The 22,183-nt window shown below is 42.7% G+C and overlaps 1 protein-coding gene across 1 annotated transcript in view; it reads left to right on the plus strand.

Moving 5' to 3' along the window:
* Nucleotides 1-22,183, plus strand: part of DNER (delta/notch like EGF repeat containing) — a 315,989-nt gene that overhangs the window by 122,143 nt on the left and 171,663 nt on the right. The window contains exon 2 of the mRNA XM_059167803.1: nucleotides 19,345-19,650. Within this exon, the coding sequence (XP_059023786.1) occupies nucleotides 19,345-19,650 (306 nt within the window). The remainder of the gene's footprint in view (nucleotides 1-19,344; nucleotides 19,651-22,183) is intronic.

The following is a 22,183-nucleotide window of genomic DNA, read 5'->3' on the forward strand; positions in this document are numbered from 1 at the left end:
CAACAATGCTATGCGTAAGGTGTTTGTGTTTCTGTTCCTCCATGAACACTGTGGGAACAGAGGCTCTGCCATTCCCAGGACCCATTGCAGGCAGCAGCAAACTTTTCTGCAGAGGGCAAGATAGGAAATATTTTTGGCTTTATGGGCCAAATTCTCTCTGTTTAGACTACTCAGTGCTGCTGATGTAAGGTGAAAACAGCCAAATAATGAGTAAGTGAACAACTGTGGTTGTGTTCCAATAAAACTTTATTGATGGACACTGAAATGTGAATCTTAAGCAATTTTCACATAATATGAAAGACTCATCTTCTTTGGATTTTTTCCAACCTTTTAAAAATTAAAATTCATTCTTACCGTAGGCTGTATAGACACAAGTGGTGGGCTGAATTTGGCCTGTGGACCATAGTTTGCCAAGCTCTGCTAGAGCAATTTCTGGTACACAGAGGGTGCTCAATAAGTATTTGTTCAATGACAAAGATCACAATTTAAAAAAAATGATTTTATTTATTTATTTATTTGCGAGAGAGCAAGAGCGAGCAGGAGTGGGGTAGGGCGGTGGGGAGGAGCAGAGGGAGAGGGAGAAGCAGACTCCCTGCTGAGTAGGGAGCCTGACGTGGGGCTCGATCCTGGGACCCTGGGATGATGACCTGAACCAAAGGCAGACGCCTAACTGACTGAGCCCCCCAGGTACCCCAAGGCCACATTTTAAATTAAGTTTTTATTACAAAATATTTCAAACACCTAGAAAAGCACAGAGATAATATAATGAGATCTGCCACTGAGACTCAGAAACTGGCATATTTGCTTTAGCTTTTTTTTTTTTAAATAAAACAGGCGGAGCTACTGAAGCCCACGACTCGCATCCCACCCTCCTCTTCCTCCCCAATGCCCTTCCCTCCTCTCCGTCCAGAAACATTGTTATTGTGGGTTGGTATTTAAGCCATCTCCATGTGCATCTATAGTTTTAAAAATTTAGTTATTTTGGGGGATCGGGGCAGAAGAAATGGGAGAGGGAGAGCGAGAATCTTAAGCAGCCTCCCCACTGAGTGCAGAGCCCAACATGGGGCTTGATCTCCTGACCCTGAGATCGTGACCTGAGCCAAAACCAAGAGTCGGATGCTCAACCGACTGAGCCACCCAGGCCCTTCATCTGTGTGTATTTATATTTTTTACAACACGGATATAAAATGTACATAGAAGAGTCTTACTGAATCTGTCCTTCTGTTGTGAGTCTTCTTCCCCCTCCACTCACCCCTGTGTTTGTCTGTGGCTGTCAGATGTATCCCTAGTTTGTTCATTTAAATTTTCATGTAGTTTAATATGTTCCTCTTTTATGAGGCTTACTTAAGAGATTCTTTCCGACCTTGGGGTCATAAAGATATTCTTCTATATTTCCATCTAGAGTAGAAATCTGCAAACTTTTTCTTCAGGAGGCCAGAGAATCAATATTTTAAGCTTTACTGGCCCCTGTTTGTTGCAACCGCTCAACTCTGTGAAAGCAGCTATGGATAATACCTATAGACATGGGTGTGACTGTGTTCCAATAAAACTTTATTTCTTAAATCAAGCAGTGGGGCCAGCAGTAATTTACAGACTGCTGACATAAATTTTAATGGTTATATTTTCAATATATATTTTTAAAGATTTTGTTTATTTATTTGACAGAGAGGGAGATAGCAAGAGAGGGAACACAAGCAGGAGAGTGGGCAAGGGAGAAGCAGTCTCCCTGCTAAGCAGGGAGCCTGATAGGGGGTTTGATTCCAGGACCCCGGGATCATGACCTGAGCCGAAGACAGATGCCTAATGACTGAGCCACCAGGCACCCCTGGTTATATTTTTAAATTTTGATACAAAATTCATCTGAGATTCACTTTTGGTGAGTGTATGTGGCATGAGTTACATAGTTATTTTAGCCACAGGAATCATTAATTCTTCAGGTACCACTTATCCTTTCTGCACTAATTTTTTAAAAAATTTTTAATAAACATAAAATATATTATTGGCCCCAGGGGTACTGGTCTGTGAATCGCCAGGTTTACACACTTCACAGCACTCACCATAGCACATACGCTCCCCAATGTCCATAATCCCACCACCCTCTCCCGACCCCCCTCCCTCCAGCAACCCTCAGTTTGTTTTGTGAGATTAAGAGTCTCTTACGGTTTGTCTCTGCACTAATTTTTAATGCCTTCTTTGTTACATACTGTTTCTTGGTTTCTTCACTATATCTCTGTGTTCTCTTTTCTGATACATTATTCTACTTGTCTATCCCTGTGCCAGTACTATACTGTCAAAATGACTGTAGCTTCATAATAAATTTGAATATCCAGGACAAAATATTATGTCTTTATTTTTTTGTTAAGTTATCTTGGAAATCCTTGGTCCTCTCCTCTTCCATTTGAATTTTTTGGATCAATTCGACAAATCAGGAGAGAAAAAAAGAATATGAGATTTTGGTTGGAATTGTATCTTCCTGTCTGGATTAATATTCTTATTATGAACTAGCCAATGGCTATGGGCAAGTCACTCTAATTTTCTGAGCCTCAGAGATGATGTGCAGATAATAATACATACTACATAGGGTTATAGCAAAGATGAAATGCGTTGATGCTTGGAAAACACTGGAAATTGTGCCATGCATAGTGTAAGTAATCAAAAATCGTGGCTTTTATTAGCGATGAGTATTCTTTGGCACAAGCCCTCTTATCAAAAATACCAACAGTTAATCACATCAGTTAATCAAAGAAGTAAATTTAAGTGGGGAATCATAAAGAAGTTTCAAAAATAGCTTAAGCGTCTTGTTTTATCTTAAAATATATCAGTATGTTTCTGGAGCGGGGGAAGGAATTTGTTGACTTTTTATCCACAGTTGCACATGCTAATGATGGTTTGTTTTTCTGTGTGCTCTGTAATTTGTTATTGCGAGCTCATTTTGGTAAGTGTCTGTGTGCGCGTGCCTGTGTGTGAGACTCATGAGCTCTGCATTGTAAAAGAGGTAGTCCTTCACTCTGCTGGTTTTGGGCTTAGGATTTCCATATCAAGAGGATGTTAATTGCATGCGACATTCATATGGAAAGTTTTGATTACTCATGGGTCGTCTTTTTTTCATCCTTTGATTACTCATGGTCATCAGCAGCTTTTCTGCTGTTTCTCTAAGCCTGCTGGTAGATTTATCTCCAGGACCCACACCCACTTTTCTTTTAAGATTTTAATTTTAAGTGATCTCTATACCCAAGATGGGGCTCAAACCCACAAACCTGAGATCATGAGTCACACGCTTTACCAACTGAGCGAGGTAGGTGCTCCTGGACAGGGACAACCCCTCTTCAGAAAAAGCAAGGGTGGGACTCAGAGGCTTTATGTATGGGTATAATTGTAGACCCCCCCCCCCCTTTTCCTGGGCTTAGGGCCATAGTTCCCATCTCCATGTAATATCTGGAACCCAAATCCCAGTCCTTAGGTCTTATTTCCAGGTTTATAACCATTGTGGTCAATGCAGTATTGTCTACTAATGGCTCTGGTTGTGAGTTCTCTTAATCATTCCTGAAATGTAAGGATCCACCTTCTTTCCCACCTCCTTTCAAAGCTCACCTTTGAGTGAAAGATTTTTCTATTGTATCTAATGTTGTTACACGGTTTTAGCTGGAGAAAGGCCTACCCATCAGTTCAATCTTGATCATAAAAATCCTGAATAATGAAATTTTCCATCAATAAAGCTCTTTGTTTCCTGGGTGCTTATAGCATTTACATATGTAAGAAGAGTCGTAGTGTCTAATCTTTACACATGAGCTTAATTCATGTAGTCCAAATTGGCAAGCATTATTAAATGGGATTGGTTTCCTTAATATTCTAAAACAGTTCAGAGGAGGCTCTGTGTTCAAAAAAAAAAAAAAAGTTCAGTTTGCTGAAAATTCTTAATTCTTTCTACATAGTTATGCTTTCTTAACAGTTTTCTGGGGGATTTTGCTGCCCTTCTAATTTCATGGAAGTGCTAAATATTTGTGTTTCTAAGGCAATAATTTGGATCATTAGTATCGTAGAGTACCTCTAAGCCATTGGACCCTACTGTAACTGTATCTGTGGATATAATTACACAGGCAACAGCTCTCTGTTGCTTTAAAATGCAGCTTGTCATGGTAGAGGAAATCCCTCTGCATCTTCAAAGGCGGTGCACTGAAGAAGTGCTAGAAGGTTCTTTCTTCTGCTTCCCTCTAGAGCGGTCCTGTGTCCACAGGGCTGCAAAATGAAGGTGGGGTGGTTTTCTGTTCCTCCTTCCTCTGTTCCCTGCCCTCAGTCTCTGTTGCTGACCAGCCTAGTTTCTGTGCTTCACAACCCATGGCTGTTTTAGCTTCTATGGAGTGCTCCCCTCATTCTCAACACTGCTTTTCTTTTCCCTTATAATTTTGCTTTTATTTCTTTTGCCTTGTATGACTTCAAAATTCCTCTCAGCTCCCTCTTGGCAAACAAAAACCACAAAACACAAAACAAAAACCTGGCTTTTTACTAGCCCCGTTGTTGGCCACTCGGAGAGTTTCTTTCCAACCACTCAATGAAATGACTAATCTGAGCTCACATGCGCTTTGGGGGGCTTCAGCTTTTGTGGATTTAAAAACAATTGCTACTGGATATCTAGGGCCTGCTAGCCTTTTATTTCATTCTTTCCTTTTATCTTTCATCTTCGTGGTGCTGCCTCTGTGAAGCCTGCTGATTCTAGAAGGCTTATCCCCAGGTCAATGAGGTTCAACAACATGAAAACTTTAGATTAATCGACAGAGCCACTGATTCTTGTCCTCATCTCGGGGAGCAGATGGGCATTAAAATTAGAGCAGCTGTTTCCACTGAAGGTTAGAAAAACGGAAAAGAGAGCAAAGGGAGTTTTCGTGCCTGCAGAGAGAAAAACACACATCAAAGTGGTTAAGAGGCCAGCAGGTATGCGGGCATGTGAAGCACTGGACAGCTTCAAGCAAAAGCCTTTCCCAAACAAGGTGACCCTGATTTGCACTCTTTGACCTGGTATCAGGGACATCCACAGGATTCTCTGCCAACTTTTCTTCAGAATCCTGGGCTACCAAGCCTGGCCAGTATAGAACTCCGTATGCCTGGTGGGAAATGCACTGAGTGAAGAACACTCTAAAAGAAAGCAATGCCCTTTCTTGGATTCAGACAATACATACTGATTGAGGGCCCGCTATGTGCCTGGGTTAGCAGCTCCTTGCTCCCCTCCCCCATCTAGGTGTCATTTGTCACTTATGCCTGTTTTCAAGGATGGAGAGATGAGCACATTTTAATATTTAGAGATTACCTTTGGGGTCCCTAATAGGAATGGGAGGCTCTTTTGAAAGTGGGAGATTGACTAGAGTCCCCACTCTTGCTTACCTGGTTTCCCTGGTTTCCTAAAGCTTCTACGACAGACACCAAACCAGGGAAAGAACAGAGAGGCCGTTGCATCTTGATTCCTGCTTGACTTCCTTGGCCCCAGGGCCTCAGGTGGCTGCTGTGCTGGGGGAGAGTCTCTCAGAATCCAGGAGCCCCTCTGCAGTGTCCACCACCTGGATGGAGCGTGAGGAAGGAGACTTAGGCTCACTTTTGGGCAAAGGCAAGTTGGTTTCATCACCTTTGCCAGCAGCTCCAGAGGTCTTTCAGGATGGGGAACTCTGGGTACAGGAAACTCTCAAGAGTGCCTTGAGAAGACAGGGCTCCTGCCAAGGACAGTTCCCTTCTTCCGTCCCTCAGGTCGTCCCACTGGCCAGAGTTGTAGACGGCAAAGACACAACATCAGAAACTTGCTGGCGTGTGGCCTGCTTTCCAATTGAGTAGGAGTATTTGTAGTGGTCTCCATAAGCCACCTCTTTCATCCCTCAGGGCTTTTGAACCTGCTATTGCCCTGGCAGAATGCACCCCTTTCCTTGGATAGCTCCTATTGGACCCTTGAGACTTACTTTACACCCGAAGATGTCCTGAATTGCCTTGGTGAATGCAGCGCCCCACTCCCTGTGTTTCATTGCTCTCTGTATGTGTATCTCATGGCTCTGACTTCACCATGATAAAGTCATGGTTTACTCATCTATTATACGCTGCTGGTCGCTGACCTTAAGCCTTGTGTCATTCCTCTGTATATTTCTAGATACATGGCCAGACCCCTTCCATAATGACCATACTGAGCCTATGAGATTGCGTCTTCTATCATTTCATTGCTACATTTAGAAATTATCATTAGGGTGCCTGGGTGGCTTAGTGGGTTAAGCCTCTGCCTTTGGCTCGGGTCATGATCTCAGGGTCCTGAGAATGAGCCCTGCATCTGGCTCCCTGCTCAGTGGGGAACTTGCTTCCCTCTCTCTCTACCTGCCTCTCTGCCTACTTGTGATCTCTCTCTCTGTCAAATAAATAAATAAATAATCTTAAAAAAAAAGAAATTATCATTAATTTCACCTTGGGGCACCTGGGTGGCTCAGTGGGTTAAGCCTCTGCCTTCAGCTCAGGTCATGATCTCAGGGTCCTGGGATTGAGTCCCACATTGGGCTCTCTGCTGGGCGGGGAGCCTGCTTCCTCCTCTTTCTCTCTCTCTCTCTGCCTGCCTCTCTGCCTACTTGTGATCTCTCTGTCAAAAAAATAAATAAATAAAATCTTAAAAAAAAAATTCACCTTTATTTTAAGAAATAAAATTCTAAACTTCCTAACAGAATTCCTAAGATCGGTATGCTAAAAAGTTAGAATCTTGACTGTGCAGGACCCTGTTTTTAGGGCATGTGAGATGATGATACAACTGACTGAATGAATGGGAAAAGGCATCATGAATTAAGGGAAGGAGGCCTCTAAAGGGTGGGTCCTGCCTTTAACTGCCCAGTGGGTTAAAATAAACCTGATATGTGTATATGGTGGGCATCAGATTTTGGTTTTTTTAATTTTAATTTTTTATTTTTTAAATATTTTATTTATTTATTGGACAGGGAGAGACACACAGAAAGAGGAACAAAGGCAGGGGGAGTGGGAGAGGGAGAAGCAGGCTTCCCGCTGAGCAGGGAGACCGATGTGGGGCTTGATCCCAGGACTCTGGGATTATGACCTGAGCTGAAAGCAGACACTTAATGACTGAGTCACCCAGGCACCCTCAAATTTTGCTTTAAATTGTGAAGTATAACACACATACAGAAAAGTGCACCAATCAACAGGTACAGCTCAACATACCATAGAATGATCACCTTTATAACTACTGACCAAGTCAAGAGTGAGAATGGTACCCTTCAGCCTCTTTCTGAATGCCGCCTCTCCGCTTCTCCCCAGAGGTAACTATTGTCCCGACTTTCATGCTTCATTTTCACTGTTTTGTTTTGTTTTGTTTTGTTTTTAAAGATTTTATTTATTTACTTGAGAGAGAGACAGTGAGAGAGAGCATGAATGAGGAGAAGGTCAGAGAGAGAAGCAGACTCCCCATGGAGCTGGGAGCCCGATGTGGGACTCGATCCCAGGACTCCAGGATCATGACCTGAGCTGAAGGCAGTCGTCCAACCAACTGAGCCACCCAGGCGTCCCTCATTTTCACTGTTTGTCATCATCCCACAAATGAGAACAATGTTGCATTAGGGATTTATTCATATTGTTTTGCAAGACCATGTTTCTTTCTTTTCCATGGCTGGAAGAACGTTCCTCAGTATGAGGATCCTACAATTTATTTATATATTTGATTCAATGGATATTTGAGTGGTTTCCACTTTTGGCAATTATGAATAGACATATGCGCGTCCTCTCTATGTCTCTCAGTGCACGTTTGCTTGCTTCTCTATTAGGCGTATCTTTAGGTGTGGATTTCCAGGTCAGAAGGTAAATACTTGTTCAGTCTTAAGAAATAACGTCCAACAGTTTCCAAATCAGTTGTAACTGATTAGTCCACCACTAATTTATTCTTCCTGTTGTATTATGTTCTCATCAACACTTGACCTTATCAGTCTTTTGATTTTTGTCATTGTTTTAAATGCATAGTAATCTCTTATTGTGAATTTTTAATTGCATTTCTGATTATTAATGATGTTGAGCAACTTTTCTTATATATTTTGGCCATTTGTTTTTTGTTTGTTTGTTTGTTTTGTTTTGTTTTTTGAGATGAGCCTGTTTAGGTCTCTTGCCTATTTTTCTCTGATGTTTTCTCTACCATGCCCCCTTAATTAATGTAAACAGTTCTTTATCCTGGAGATGAGCCCTTTGTTGGTTACATGTATTGTAAATACCTTCCTCTATTCAGTGGCTTGCATTTTTACTCTTTTATTGGTGTGTGTGTGTGTGTGTGTGTGCGTGTTTAAAGGTTTATTTGTTTATTTGAGAAAGAGATAAAGAGCACAAGCAGGGTAGGGGCAGAGGAAGAGAGTCCCAAGCAGACTCTGTGCTGAGTGCAAAGCTTGATGTAGAACTTGATCCCATGACCCTGAGATCATGACCTGAGCTGAAACCAAGAGTCAGATGCTTAACCAGCTGAGCCAGCAGGTGCCCCTATTGGTGTGTTTTGATAAAAAGAAATTTCTAATATCTGTAATGAATATAGTCCAACTCATTAATAATTTTTCCATTATACTTAATGCTTTTTGTGTCCTGTTTATTAAATATTTATTCACTCTAAAGTCATGAAGATATTCTCTTCTGTTAATATTTTGAAGCTTTATTTTTTTGCCTTTTATTTCAGATTTGCAATTCTCTTGTGACTTAAATTTTGTGGATGATGCAAGGGAAGAATCAAACTTAAATTTTTTACCCCTATGGATAGCTACTGAGAAGAATATATATATATATATATATATATATATATATATATATATTTTTTTTTTTTTTTTTTTTTAAGATTTTATTTATTTATTTGGCAGAGAGAGAGAGAGAGAGAGTACTCAAGCAGAGAGAGAAAGAAAGAGAGAGAGGAGCAGGTTCCTTGCTGAGCAGAGAGCCTGATTCAGGACTTGATCCCAGGACCTTGAAATCATGACCTGAGCTGAAGGCAGAGGTTTAACCCACTGAGCCATGCAAGTGCCCTGAAAAGACTGTATTTATTGCACTACCCAATTCTATAAATGAAGTGTCTATGTGATCTTTCTAGGTCTTGACTATCCAGTGTTCCAATGACCTTAACTTTAAGATTCCTGATCTCTTATAGGAGCAAGCCCGCAATACTATTTTTATTCAAGATTTTTTGGTCTATCTGGGGGTCATTTTGCACAAAGAACAGAAAAAAAAAACCTGATTTCTGTTGCAATTCCATTGAATCTGTAGATCACGTTGGGGAAAATCGGAACCTTTGAAATACTGTCTTTAGTCTATGACTAGAATGACCCTCCATTTACCAAAGTCCTTTTTATTTTTCTTAATACTATTTTGCTATATTATAGTTCTCTTCATTGAGGCCATACACTTCTTTCATTTGGTTTATTCTTAGGTTTTGGGGGATTTTATGTTGTAAACAACACCTTTGAAAATTAGTTTTATTTCTGATACATAGAGATGCAATTAAAAAAATTTTTTTACCTTATATCTAGCAAACTTGCTGACATTCCATATTCTAATAACTAGCATGAATAATCATAGTCTGTGAATCATGACAGTTTTTTTTTTTTTTTCCTATTCAGTCCTTACACTTTCTTTTTATCCTTGCTTCCCTGTACTGGTTAGGACCTTGTGCAATGTTCAGTGGAAGCAGCAATAAAAAACATCCCTGCTTCACTCTCGATCTCAGTGAGAAACTTTTCAATACCAATAAGCATTACATTTGCTGAATGTTTTGTTTTTTGTTTTGTTATTATTATTATTTTTAGATTGAAGAAATGCCTTTTATTTTCTAAAAGTCTTCACTCTAAGTGAATGTTAAATTTAATAAAATGCTTTTCCTGCATCTGTTGCAGTGATCATATGACCTTCGTAGAAAGTTTAATTCCCAGTCTGCCGCAGGCTTCTTTTCCTGGGTAGGCAGGGGGATAAAAGTTGACATATCTCCTGTATTTGCAACATTGTTGTTTTGTGAAAAGAGTTTGCCAGGATGTGTAAATCTTTCTGATGAGAAGTGAAACAATAAATGTATGCGCTGGAATTATTCCGTAAATTTCTGATTCAAGAAACTGGTCTTTGAATGACTAAGAGGAAAGGGAGCGAAAACACCTCCTTTGAGGCTGGTGAGCCTATGCCAGTAAATGTGGTTGAGTGTGATCCCTTAGGATTCAGTTGAATATGGAAACTGAGGCATGAAGGGATTTTGAAGAACAATTATTTTAAATCTTGATGTATCTGTGACTGAGTGGGGCTTTGGGATTCATGAGTCTGACTCTGGACCCAGTGCATCACAAGAGTAAAGGGGACCATCTCAAGATCATTTCCAAAGAGAGCGTGTTTATTTTTTTTCCAAAGAGAGCGTGTTTTAAAGAGATCCTATGAAAACGGGCAGGAGAATAATTAGACATGTAGTAGTTTATTTCTAATGGATTCATTTCACAGTCAAAAATTTGAGTTCTGCTTGCAATTTCCTTTTAGGCTCTTACAAATGTAACTCCACCTACATGTGAAAATCCGGACAGGCTGATTTCAAGAAAATCAACCCAGAATTGAGGCAAAAAGTGGACTGCCCCGATTAGTGTTGGGATGAGTTTTCAAGTAGATCTAGAGTCGCTAATGCAGAGGTGAAGAAATAACAAAACACGAGAATGTGGGTTTTACTAAGACATGTAGTACTTGATTCAGTAAAGTGAATGAGCATTTTTATTATTTGGATTTGGAAAAAAAGATATCATGGGATGCCTTTCTTGGCAGAGTTTACTACTGGCATAAGCACTGTAGTGGATTTTTTTTCCACATCTTTACTCCTAGTGGGTAAGCAGTTGGTGTTGGAATATAATTGAGATCTTTATTGAACCAAGTGGGAAAAATTCCTTTTTAAGGCAAAAATACTGTGACAGTTGGATTGCAACAGTGTTCATTTGTCTTTCAGCATGAAGACGACATTTCTAACCAGTGCAATTGCTATTTTGGACAGAGAAAGCTCATATTCAGACCTGAAAGTACATTAGGGCTCTCCAGTCCTATCCCTTCCTTTTACAGTTGGGGAAACTGAGTCCCAGGAAAATTCTTGCCTTGTCCACAGTCATCCACAAGTGGGCATAAAACCACAGATTTTCTCTACCATATCACAGTGCAAGTGCTTATTACCATTTTACCAGAAACCCTAAACTCCAAATTCTGGAATCATCTTTCTCGTGGTCCCCATCTCCCTGTGGGCCAGCCGACGGAGACCCTCTCCTGGTCTTTCAAGACCCCTGGTCCGTGTGGCTCTCCCACCCACCTTCCTCCAGTGCTCAGCCCGTTTCTGTGTCTGGCTTCTGCAGTGGGCTTCCCATTACTGATCTTCACGTAGTCCGGTGGATGGCTGGGAAGGAAGGGAGAGAAGTCCCACGGTCCTTCCAGTGAAGGGGAGGTGGGAGTGTGGCCCTGTCCTGTGGTCAGCTGGGTGCTGAGTTATCTAGACACGTATTCCCTTTGTGGTGCCAAGATTCCTTCTGCCCAATCCTTGCACAGACTTATGGTTAAAAGAACATCTGATCCCTTCTCTGCCTGAAGTTATATGGCCAAGAAGTCCTCTGTAACCACTCACTCAGGGCAGGCCAGCCCAGTAAGAGAGTTGGGTGGGGGAAGAAAATGGATGAATTGCTATTGTCTATATAGTGCTCTGTTCAAGCTTTTCTCCTTGGAAGTCTTCCTAGAGGAGCCCACCTATCTGTTTCTCATTTGGTGAACCTCAGAGTCAGTATCGTCTAGAAGAGGGATTGATTGGCAAACTGAAGGGCCGCGTAATAGATACCGTATCGATTTTATGGGTCTGGAGTGTCCTTGGCAATCACCCCCCTGCTGATGGGGCACGTGAACAGATGGCTGTGGTCATATTCTGGCAAAACTTCATTTCCCAAGCCTGCACTGGGCTTGTGCTTGTTGTGTGGTAACCCCTGGGTTATAGCCGCAAATTCTACATCCAGGATTTTGGACCAGGCATGTCGGAATCATCTGGGGAATGCTGAGAGATGGAGGTTTCTAGGCCTCACCCTCAGAGTGTTTGATTAGCAGCTTTGGGGAGGGGGGCATGGTTTAAAGAGCTCCTTGACCGAGTCTACTGCCCAGATTACAAAAATTAGGGTTCATTCTGATTTTAAAAATTTGTGTGCACCTAGACACATACAAATAATCACATAGCATTGTGCTTTGTGTTTAAAAATATTATAAAGGGCACCTGGGTGGCTCAGTTGGTTAAGTGTCTGACTTCAGCTCAGGTCGTGATCTCAGGGTCCTGGGATCAAGCCCCACGTCGGGCTCCCTGCTCAGTGAGTGGGGAGCCTGCTTCTCCCTCTCCCTCTGCTCCTTCCTCTGCTCATGTTCTCTCTCTCTCTTTCTCAAATGAATAAATAAAATCTTATAAAACCAAAAATATTATAAAATGGCACAATTTCACACATCTCTGTCTGTGTGTGGCTTATTTCCTTGCCCTTTTTATTGAGGTGTCTTTTATTGACATGTAGGAATTGATATAATAAGGGGATTTAGTCTTTCTGTCATACATTGTACGTATTTCCCCCAACCTTGTTGTTACCTTTTGACCTGATTTATAACGTCATACAGAATTTTCACACATTTTGATCGAATGAAATGCATCCATCTGTTCCTTGAGGGTCATGGTCCTGAACTGGGAGTGACTCTGTTCCGGGTGACTTTGGCAATGTCTGGAGATATTTTGGTTGTCACCACTGTCACTGTGGGCAGAAGGGGTTCTGTCATCGCTAAGTAGAGATGGGAGTTGTTGCAAAACATCCTACAATGTGTGGGGCATCCACCCCAACAAAGGGTGATCCAGCCCGAAGAGTCAAGAGTGCTGAGGTTGAGAAATACTGCTTTCAGGCTTTGGTTTTTGTTCCTTATTTAGTAAGGTGCCTCGTCTTCCTATGATATGAATATCATGGAATCTGTATTAAAAAGTTCCTTAATTGATTTTTCTGCTTAGAAAAGTTACTAAAGCAATGGCCCATTCTACTTATTTATTTTTTTTTAATTTTTAATTTTTAGATAGAGAGTATGAGTGGGAGGGGTGGGGCAGAGGCAGGGAGAGGATCTCAAACAGGCTCTACACCCAGCGTGGAGCCTGACATGGGGCTTGATCTCATGACCCTGAGATCATGACCTGAGCAGCTATCAAGAGTGGGACGCCCAACTGACTGAGCCACCCAGGTGCCCCTATTCTATTTATTTCTTAACACCACACACAAACGCCCCTGAGGTATTTCTCTTCGGTACCTACATCTTCCTCCTCTCTCCTCTGTAAGAGCCATGAGTCCTCCAATCCCCTCAGTGAGTTGCATGGCCTAGGTCACGTCGTGAGCTCTGTCAATGCGTGCAGATCCTCCTTCCTGCCTTTGTTGGTTTTGGGTTCCTCAGACACCTTTCTCATTCTGGGGATGACTCTGCCCACGGAGCAATGGGTATAAGTGAGGGAGGGAGGGAGAGCTTCAGGGTTTCTCTGTACTTGTCTGGACCCTCTGAAAGCAGGGTCCATGAAAACTGAGTGGCTGTCAATATAATCCAAAATACCAGAGATGGAGGAGGCCTTGAGATGTTCTGCCTGAGGCCTTCACTTGACGTGTGAGGAATGTGTGTCCAGGGCAGCCGAGTGACTTGGCCAGGGCCTCTCAGCGCTCTGTGCAGACCGACGCCAGGACTGTTGCTCAGCTGATCCATTTTTCAACAGAAAACTCCTTGCCACTGCCCTTGTTTTGCTGAGAGTTGCCACGGTCACCTCAGAGAGACTAGCTCTGAGATCAACTCCCGTCTGCTCCTTTCAGACCTGGCATTATCAAACCCATGGTCTCTCTCAGCATTAGGGACTTCAGTTCATCTAATAAAGGATTGAAATAGTGTATGTGCATACAAGCAGGGCATTGATTTCAATTAGATGGCTTGGTGGGGCGTCCCAGTTAATGTGTCTGAACCTTCTGTTGGACCGCAAGCTCTTGGAGGTCAAGGACTGGGCTTTATTTATCTTTCCGAGTTCTTCCAGGTACTGTCTGTCCCATAAATTCCATACCTTACCCAGTGCTCGAGAAAATTCACATGAATTACTGATCAGCCTTATTGAGTAGGAATGAAGCTCGTATACTCCAAACCAGTGTGAAAGGATCCCTTAGGCAAGGGGTTCTATGGGCACTATCTCAGACCAGTCTTTCGGGTGATGTGGGTGATGGATTCATAGGCTCCGTGTGGAGTTAATCCTGCTAATTTTGACTTACTTAATCTAATGAGCCTAAAATGGTCGCTCCCTCCCACCCTTTTTAAATATTTTATTTATTTGTTTGAGAGAGAGCACAAAATGGGGGCAGAGGCAGAGGGAGAAGCAGATTCCCCACTGAGTAGGGAGCCCGACATGGGGCTTGATCCCAGGACCTTGAGATCCTGACCTGAGCCTACGTCAGATGTTTAACTGACTGAACCATACAGGGGCCCCCAAATGGGCCTCTTTTATGTCTGTTTTAAATTTGACCTTCCATCCTTCGGTTTGTGTGCTGCGGGGGACATTAGAATTGCTGGAAACAGGGACAGTGGACAGTTTAAGGAAGGAAAACAGGTCATGGCTAACATGCCGCAGGAGAGGGCTTTCCAGTCCCAAGTAGCGGGGTTGGCAGCCCCTTCACTCCGGTCTGGCTCCCATATCGCCCTGTGCGCATCCCCAAGAATGTTCCTTCTTGCAGTATAAATGATTTAAAGCAGGTGAAATGTCTCAAATAAAATATGAAAAGAATAGTTTCAGATTAGTTCTATGATGTGAAAAAATTTGGCTTAAATGGGTGATTAATGATGCAAGAACAAGCAGCAGTTCATCACTGAGCTTGCTGGTGGGTTGTAAGCAGAACAGCATTAATCCAGGGGCCTTCTCTTTCTTCTCCCTGATAGCTGGTATTACAAAGACTTAATCATCCCCACCCCCATCACTGGAGACCAGAAATTATAGCCGAGAAAACATCACCAGTTAAATTTTGAGTATCCCCAAAGTCAAGTCTGTTCATTAGGATCTTTTGCTTCCTTATGCATTCTGGCGGTTTGGTTGTTTCCTGCTTGTAGTTGCAACTTAATGGGCTTCCAGAGCGGTCGTCAGTGACCTCCATAACAGGTTGGTGATTATTGCATTTATCTTAGATTTGCTGTCTTGCAATGGAATCAGACCGGTTTTCTTTTCTTCAATGAAACTAGCCTGAAGTGCTCGAGAGCACAATGGCAGGTAGTTGTCATTGTTTGGGAAGCAGCTAATAGAGGACCCCAGCAAGTAGCATTAATATGAACTGATTACTTTAAAGAAGGGATCCATGACAGTGTAGCGCACTGGGCTCTGGTCTGTGTCCCAGGGCGCCGGCGCGCACGTATTCTCCATCACATCAGTCATTCTTTGGAACCCCTGCAGAAATCCGAACAACTGACAGCTTCATTCTTAGCTTTTGTCGTCTTTACCAGAAGCATCTCTCCCGACAGCCCATGAATCAGTCTTTACTTCATCCCGATGCTGCTTGTGCTTCCCGCTCATGGATGAAGACAGCAGCTCCTAAACGAGAGCATTAATTCTCATAGTTCCTCCCTGCTCTTTATTTCCTGCCTGGTGGAATAGACTCTGGAGTGTGGCAAATTAGGCATTGCCGTGGGGTCCTGCCTTTTGCACCTGGTTTTATCCACTGGCACCCGGGGTGATGGGCTTCAGCAGCGGCTCACCTGATGGATGGTCTCTGAGGACTGATGCCATGGTGTTGGGGGTCATCTGTGACCTCCACTGAGCTTTTACTCTTTCTGCCCTCCCTCATCAAGGAAAAGGAGGTTGTACTGGCTCTGCCTTAGCTCTCAGGTCAACAGAAACTTTCCCCCCTTTTCAAGTTGACTTAAAGGTATTGAATTGCTCTAACACTTTAGGACAGGTATGTGAGGCCTTCCTTAATTTGCATTCTCATGTCCTGGGGCAGGGTCCTGGAGAATCCCAGTTCCATTGCCTATAGCAGGACACCTCACGGGCTCTGGCAGCTGCTGGCGTATGACATCATTCATTCCCTGGGTCAGTCATTCTGTCACTGCTCATTCAGCAGCTCCCGTGTACCTGGTACTGTCTTAGGGTGGGATGGGGGCCCTCAAGTAAACAAAACGGGGGAAACAAATCTGACCTCACAGAGTTTACAGTCTAGTGGGGGAAGATGCAAAATCAATATAATAAATAGGTAACTTTCCCCCCCCACATTATATTAGCACATAATAGATGTTTTGGAGAAAAATAAAGCCAGGAAAGAGGTATCAACAATGTCAAGGGATGGAGATTTTGCACAGTTCAATTTACATTGTTTAAATGTGTGGCCAGGGAAGTCTTCACCAGAAGATGACATTTGAGCAAAGCATCAAAGGCGCTTTGGGAGCAGCCATGAGGAGTGAGTGTTCCAGGTAGCAGGAACAGCCAGTGCAAAGGCCCTGAGATAGGGGAGTGCCGGGAAATTTGAAATGCTGAATGTAGTGGTAGGCACACAGGAAGCACCCAGTGAATGTCAGATAGTACTAGTTTTGCAATTGTTGTTCTTGGTGCTCATACTAGGTTACTGGTTGTAAACTCTATAGGGACAGACATTGTCTGTCTGTCTCTTTGTTTGTTTGTTTTCTTTTAGCATTTTATTCCCACATCTGCTAGAGATCATGTCAAATTATAAGACCTCAATCATTATGTGTTGAGTATTATTCTTATACTTTTAAATTCCAAGTATGAAATTGGTGGTCTTAACTGACCCACATTTAATCCTTACTTATTTTCTGTTGCTTACAGAAATAAAACCCTGACCATTGGCCTTCTGCACAGGGATTGTTTCTTTGGTATAATAATAACTTACTACCAAAGTTGGAGTGCTGTGTTGTGGCCAGAACTCTTGACTGGAAGTCAGAAGATGTGACACAGCTTTATTCTTATGTAGTGGCTGGGATTGGTCACTCCACTCCTGTGTCCCGTTTCTGAACAGTGATACGGGTTCGGAAAAGTTCTTCTCTAGTTCTAGGTTGTTGTGAGCACAAATGAGCTGCTATACGGCGATGTTCTTTGAAAACTCTCCATGGCCACCTTAGAGGGAGTCGTAGTCATCATGCCTGGTAGCCTTTGTTGTGACAGTGGAGAGCTGTGCTTTGCCTTCTTTTCGTGGAGGACGTGCTGATGTGTGCTGGACCTCGGTGCCTCTCTGAGGGCTGCTTGTGGCCTGCAATGATGGGGCAAGAGCATCAGAGCCTTTCTGGCCCTCAGGTAGCTGGTCTCACCTGTACCCTGGAGGTTTGGATTTCTGGAATTATCTCTTCATCATCTCTTCAATGTATTTACCTAATTTAAAAGTATTTCTGTGTTTTCAGGTCTGTGTTCAATATTTTTATTTGTGACATCTAGGTCAACCTCAGACATTATTTTAAAAAAGTTGATTTCAGAAACCTGGCTGTAAGTCCCCTTTATCCTAGCTAATTAAATTTTCCTTCCTGTCAGATAATTCTTGAGGTGAGACCCACTCCATGAAGACGTCCTAAAAATAAATCAGAAATGAGATAACAATATGGTGGCTAAAAGGAAGCATTTCACATCTGTCTCTCATCATGCATTGCCTTCCAAATATTTTGTGAATACTTATAAAAAAGCCCCGCCATGTTTTCCATGTTTCTTGACATGCTAGGAATAGTGCCATGAATGTAGTAGATAAAATCCTTGTACTCACAGAGCTCATTAATTTGTGGGAGGGAAAAAAAGGATTATTCTAGATTTTGTAGTGAGGGAAGGCTTTTTCTGAGGAGGTGACATTTGAGTAGAAGACTTTGTGAAATGAAGTAGAGAGCATGCAAACCTTGGAGAAAAGCCTATTCGGGCAGAGGTCCCAGCAGGTGCAAAGGCCCTGAGATGGGAATGATCTCAGCAGAGTCTAGGGACAGAGAGGGAGGGGGGAGAGTGTAAGTGAGAAGTGAAGAGAGGACATCAGGGGTCGGCAGGGGCCAGATCAGGGAGAGCTTTATCTCACATGGAAGGAGTCTGGGTTTTACTTTAAGTTGATAATGATTGTAAATATTTAAAATAACTTACAGTTTAAATATTTTCCTCAGATATCTCTTACTCCTTTTAATTGAGATTCTGTGAAGGAATTGCCAAGTGATAGCAGAGAACATTGTGGTGTTTTTCAGAGCTTCATTTTATTCAATCCCAAATCCCTCAATATTCCTAAAGGATTTTGTTGGAAATTGTCTGACAAGGATAATTAACAGGATGAGAAGCCATTTCACCATGCAGAATTCTCTCCATGTGTGTTTATGTGTGAATTCATTTCAGCAAAAGAAATTGAGGGTCTTATTTCTCTGTAGTCTCTTCTTTACCAAATTCTATTTTCTGATCAGCCCTGAGAAGCCTGGGGTACATCAGATAGAGGTCTAATTTTCTGTTCATAGAAAGCAAATAATAATTGAATAAAGCACATGTCCGAACCCTTGAGCTGTCTCAAGAGAAACAGCTGATCATTTCCTTGTTTCCTAGCATGTTTCCAAGTCATAGCAAATTACAGGTCAGGGAAGGACTCAGGGGTAAGCACTTTACTTAGAAACATTGTCACAATTTAAAGACCTGTAAGTGAATTTTTCTCTTCCATATCCAGCAGGGTCACATTTCCCTGTGATCACCATCCAAAATAATGAGGTAGAAACTTTGATAAAATTCTGCTAAACATAAGTCTCCACCAAGCTCTACTCTGGCTAAAATTGTCACACAGGGCAATTGTTTTGGAAGCTTTTAATTAAATAATATCACCTTAAAAGGGTGGAAATTGGGAGACATACATAAGTACGTCTTTAGGGAGAGAAGTTAGTTGGCAGTCATTTCTCATAAGGAAACCTTGCAAGGGTCCAGAAGGTGAAAAAGGAGATTCCAACTGAGATCCTTAAGTATCCTTTGTAATGACTGGCCACTTAAAAAAAAAAAAATCAAAATTGGTATCTTCCTAAAGAGCCTCAGTTTTAAGTGCTTTTGCCCTAGAAAATTTCTCTCAAAATGTGTTCCTGACATCAGCATTATTTAGGGGCTCGGGTTTGGAGAAGCTGTTTTCTAGGTGTGTGCTTGCTGGTCACCTGTTCTCTGTGGAGGGATTAACACTGGGATGACCTTGGGAGGTTCTCCCACGACAGCACAAGTGGTTAAGGACCTGGATTCCACAGAAACAACGCTTCCTGGAGCAGCAGCTCTGAGACCCGGAGCTAATTGGCCAGCGATAGCTCTGCTTTTCTTATGAGGGAATAATTGACCCATTTATGGTCTCGTTTCAGCTCGTGGCGGATCCTTGTGCCAGCACCCCTTGTCACCATGGCAACTGCAGCAGCAGCAGCAGCAGCAGGGGGGGCTACCTCTGCATTTGCAATGACGGCTATGAAGGTCCCAACTGTGACCAGGCGCTGCCCATCCTCCCCGCCTCCAGCTGGACCGAGTCCATGGCCCCCAGGCAGCTGCAGCCTGTCCCCGCCACCCAGGAGCCCGACATCATCCTGCCCCGCTCTCAGGCCACCGTGACCTTGCCCACCTGGCAACCCAAAACAGGGCAGAAAGTGGTAGAAATGAAATGGGATCAAGTGGAGGTGAGAACATTTGGCCGCAAATGTAAGGAACCACTGAGGTTAAAATAATTCCAATGGCTCTAATATTGGCAATAAAAATGGAAGACTGTCCAGTGACAGTCTTGACATGAAACCACATGTCTACCCTTCTTCCCGTCTGCACCCATGTGTAAGAGATCGCTTTTCCGTACAGGAAGGAGACTTCTTAGTTATGACTGTTTTGTGGGCATGAAAAGAGTAAGCAAGGAAAGGAAATGAAGGAAGTTATTTTCTGGAACGATATCCACATACATTTCTGTGAGAGAATCTTGGCTTCGGGCAGACCCTCCACTGTTGACCAAATTTTCCTTAATCTTATGCTTAACATCTTGTTTATTATTTTGTGCCTTGCTGCCAATATGATTTTAAAAAAGAGGTGCTATCGGTAATTTTTTAAATGATTTAAGAATGCATTTAACAGTGCAGTTTCTGAATTTTATCAATTTTGGCAAGAACAAATACTGTGTACTGAATCTTGTCCAGTCTGGGTCAAGATCAGTCAAGCTCATCAAAAGTCTCATTTTGAGGAATTTTCAGCAGACCCTTGAAAGTTGCCATACAACATAGATTTGCTAGCTAGGAGAGTCGGGGAACAAATCTATATCATGACTTTGAAGTAACATCGATAGAGTGTAATTCCATTCCACATTTTGTATTTTATAAGACATCTTGTGATCGTTATATTACTGCTGGTTTTGTAGCTTAAATGACAAAACACATAGATCTTGTGTAGCAGTTTCAGAGTCAAGGAATACGTCTAGAAATTTCCTTTATTGTTATAGAAGAGACAAGGCAGGAGTGCCTGGGTGGCTCAGTGGGTTAAAGCCTCTGCCTTTGGCTCAGGTCATGGTCCCAGGGTCCTGGGATCGAGGCCGTATTGGGCTCTCTGCTCAGCCGGGAGCCTGCTTCTCCCCCGCCCTGTCCCCCCCACCCTCCCGGCCTTCCTCTCTGCCTCTTGTGATCTCTGTCTGTCAAATAAATAAATAAAATCTTAAAAAAAAAAAAAAGAGAGAGAGAGAGAGAGAGAGAGAGACAAGGCAGCATTTCTTTTTTTATTTTCTTGGGTAGTTCTAACCGGTTGACCCATTTTTTTTTTTCCTTGCCACACATTTTATGAAGGCCATCTTCAGACTGCAGGGCAATGTTTTCAGCCTACCTAAAAAACTGTGAACGTGTTCTGATTTCAGACTTTTAATAAACACTTTGAAGTTTTGATTTGAATCCCTCCTTGCGGAATGACTCACTTCTCAAATGTGAACTAGATTTGATTCTACATTTATCAAGGAAGTGTCCCTTAAAGACAGCTTCTCCCCAGCCAGCCATCGCAATCTATTTATTTAAAGACATGCTATCCTACTGTTGGTAAATGTAGAAAGAAATGCCTCATCTTCCCGTCATGCTGTAATTTCTTAGGCTGTTCAAAAAGGAGGTTAAAAAGTTGCCAGCGGAAGATGGGAATATATTTAGGTTTCCCCTTTTATGGAGTAATGATGCTTCAGAGATGTGAAGCTCTTTGAGGTCTTAAGGGACTCAAATTGATGTAATAGTTCTCAGTTAACACAAATCAAACAGGTCGATTTACATTTCTGAATATCCACAATGGGCCTTCTCCACAACCCTTGACCATCAGGCCTTCTGGACCGGAAATTATAAGTGTTGGGTGTGGATGGAAATGCTGAGAATTTCTGTATTGCTCTCAGCTAATTCAATGATGTGGGATACATTTAATACCCTTTGTTTCAACTTTCCTGGGGGAAGACGGTGCTCACAGCACGGGGAATGAATGAACAAATTGGTCCCAACCATCTCACTTGGACACAGCTTTCAGTGTTCACAGTGTGTTTTCTTTCTTTTTTTATTTTTTTGAAGATTTTATTTATTTATTTGACAGAGATCACAAGTAGGCAGAGAGGCAGGCAGAGAGAGGGAAAAGGAAGCAGGCTCCCTGCGGAGCAGAGAGCCCAATGCAGGCCTCGATCCCAGGACCCTGGGACCATGACCTGAGCCGAAGGCAGAGGCTTAACCCACTGAGCCACCCAGGTGCCCTCACAGTGTGTTTTCTAAACAACAGTTATTTCCCCCAACCCTGCCCCTTGAGCCCCTTTTTTATATGCACTGGCGTGTTACTTTTGGGAATGTGTCACTTAAAAAATGAAGGGCTAGTCCATGGGGCAAAAAGAGGCAACTTCCCAGTTGCTTGGCCTTAGCATGGACTCTCCAAGACCCACCTCTGCCCAGAGCAAGGTCACCCAGACCAGGTGCTTCTTGCCTGTTGCTTGTTCTGAGGCTTGCTCCCTAGTTTCTGCCTGCTGTGTGTAAGCCAGTCTTCAGCCTGCCTTCTTGTTCTGGAAGCTCTTAGTCCCCTGTGTCCCCAGACTGAGCCTGGAGCAGAGGCTGGTGACTGCTTGGTAACTGGAAGAGAGGACCCTTTCACCAGTATAGCAATCCAGGAGTTGGTGGACGGCTCTCAGAAAAGCTTTGGTGTTTCAGAAAATCAAATGGCTAATTTTTTTTC

This window comes from Mustela lutreola, chromosome 3, assembly GCF_030435805.1.
Source record: "Mustela lutreola isolate mMusLut2 chromosome 3, mMusLut2.pri, whole genome shotgun sequence".
Classification (NCBI taxonomy): Eukaryota; Metazoa; Chordata; class Mammalia; order Carnivora; family Mustelidae; genus Mustela; species Mustela lutreola.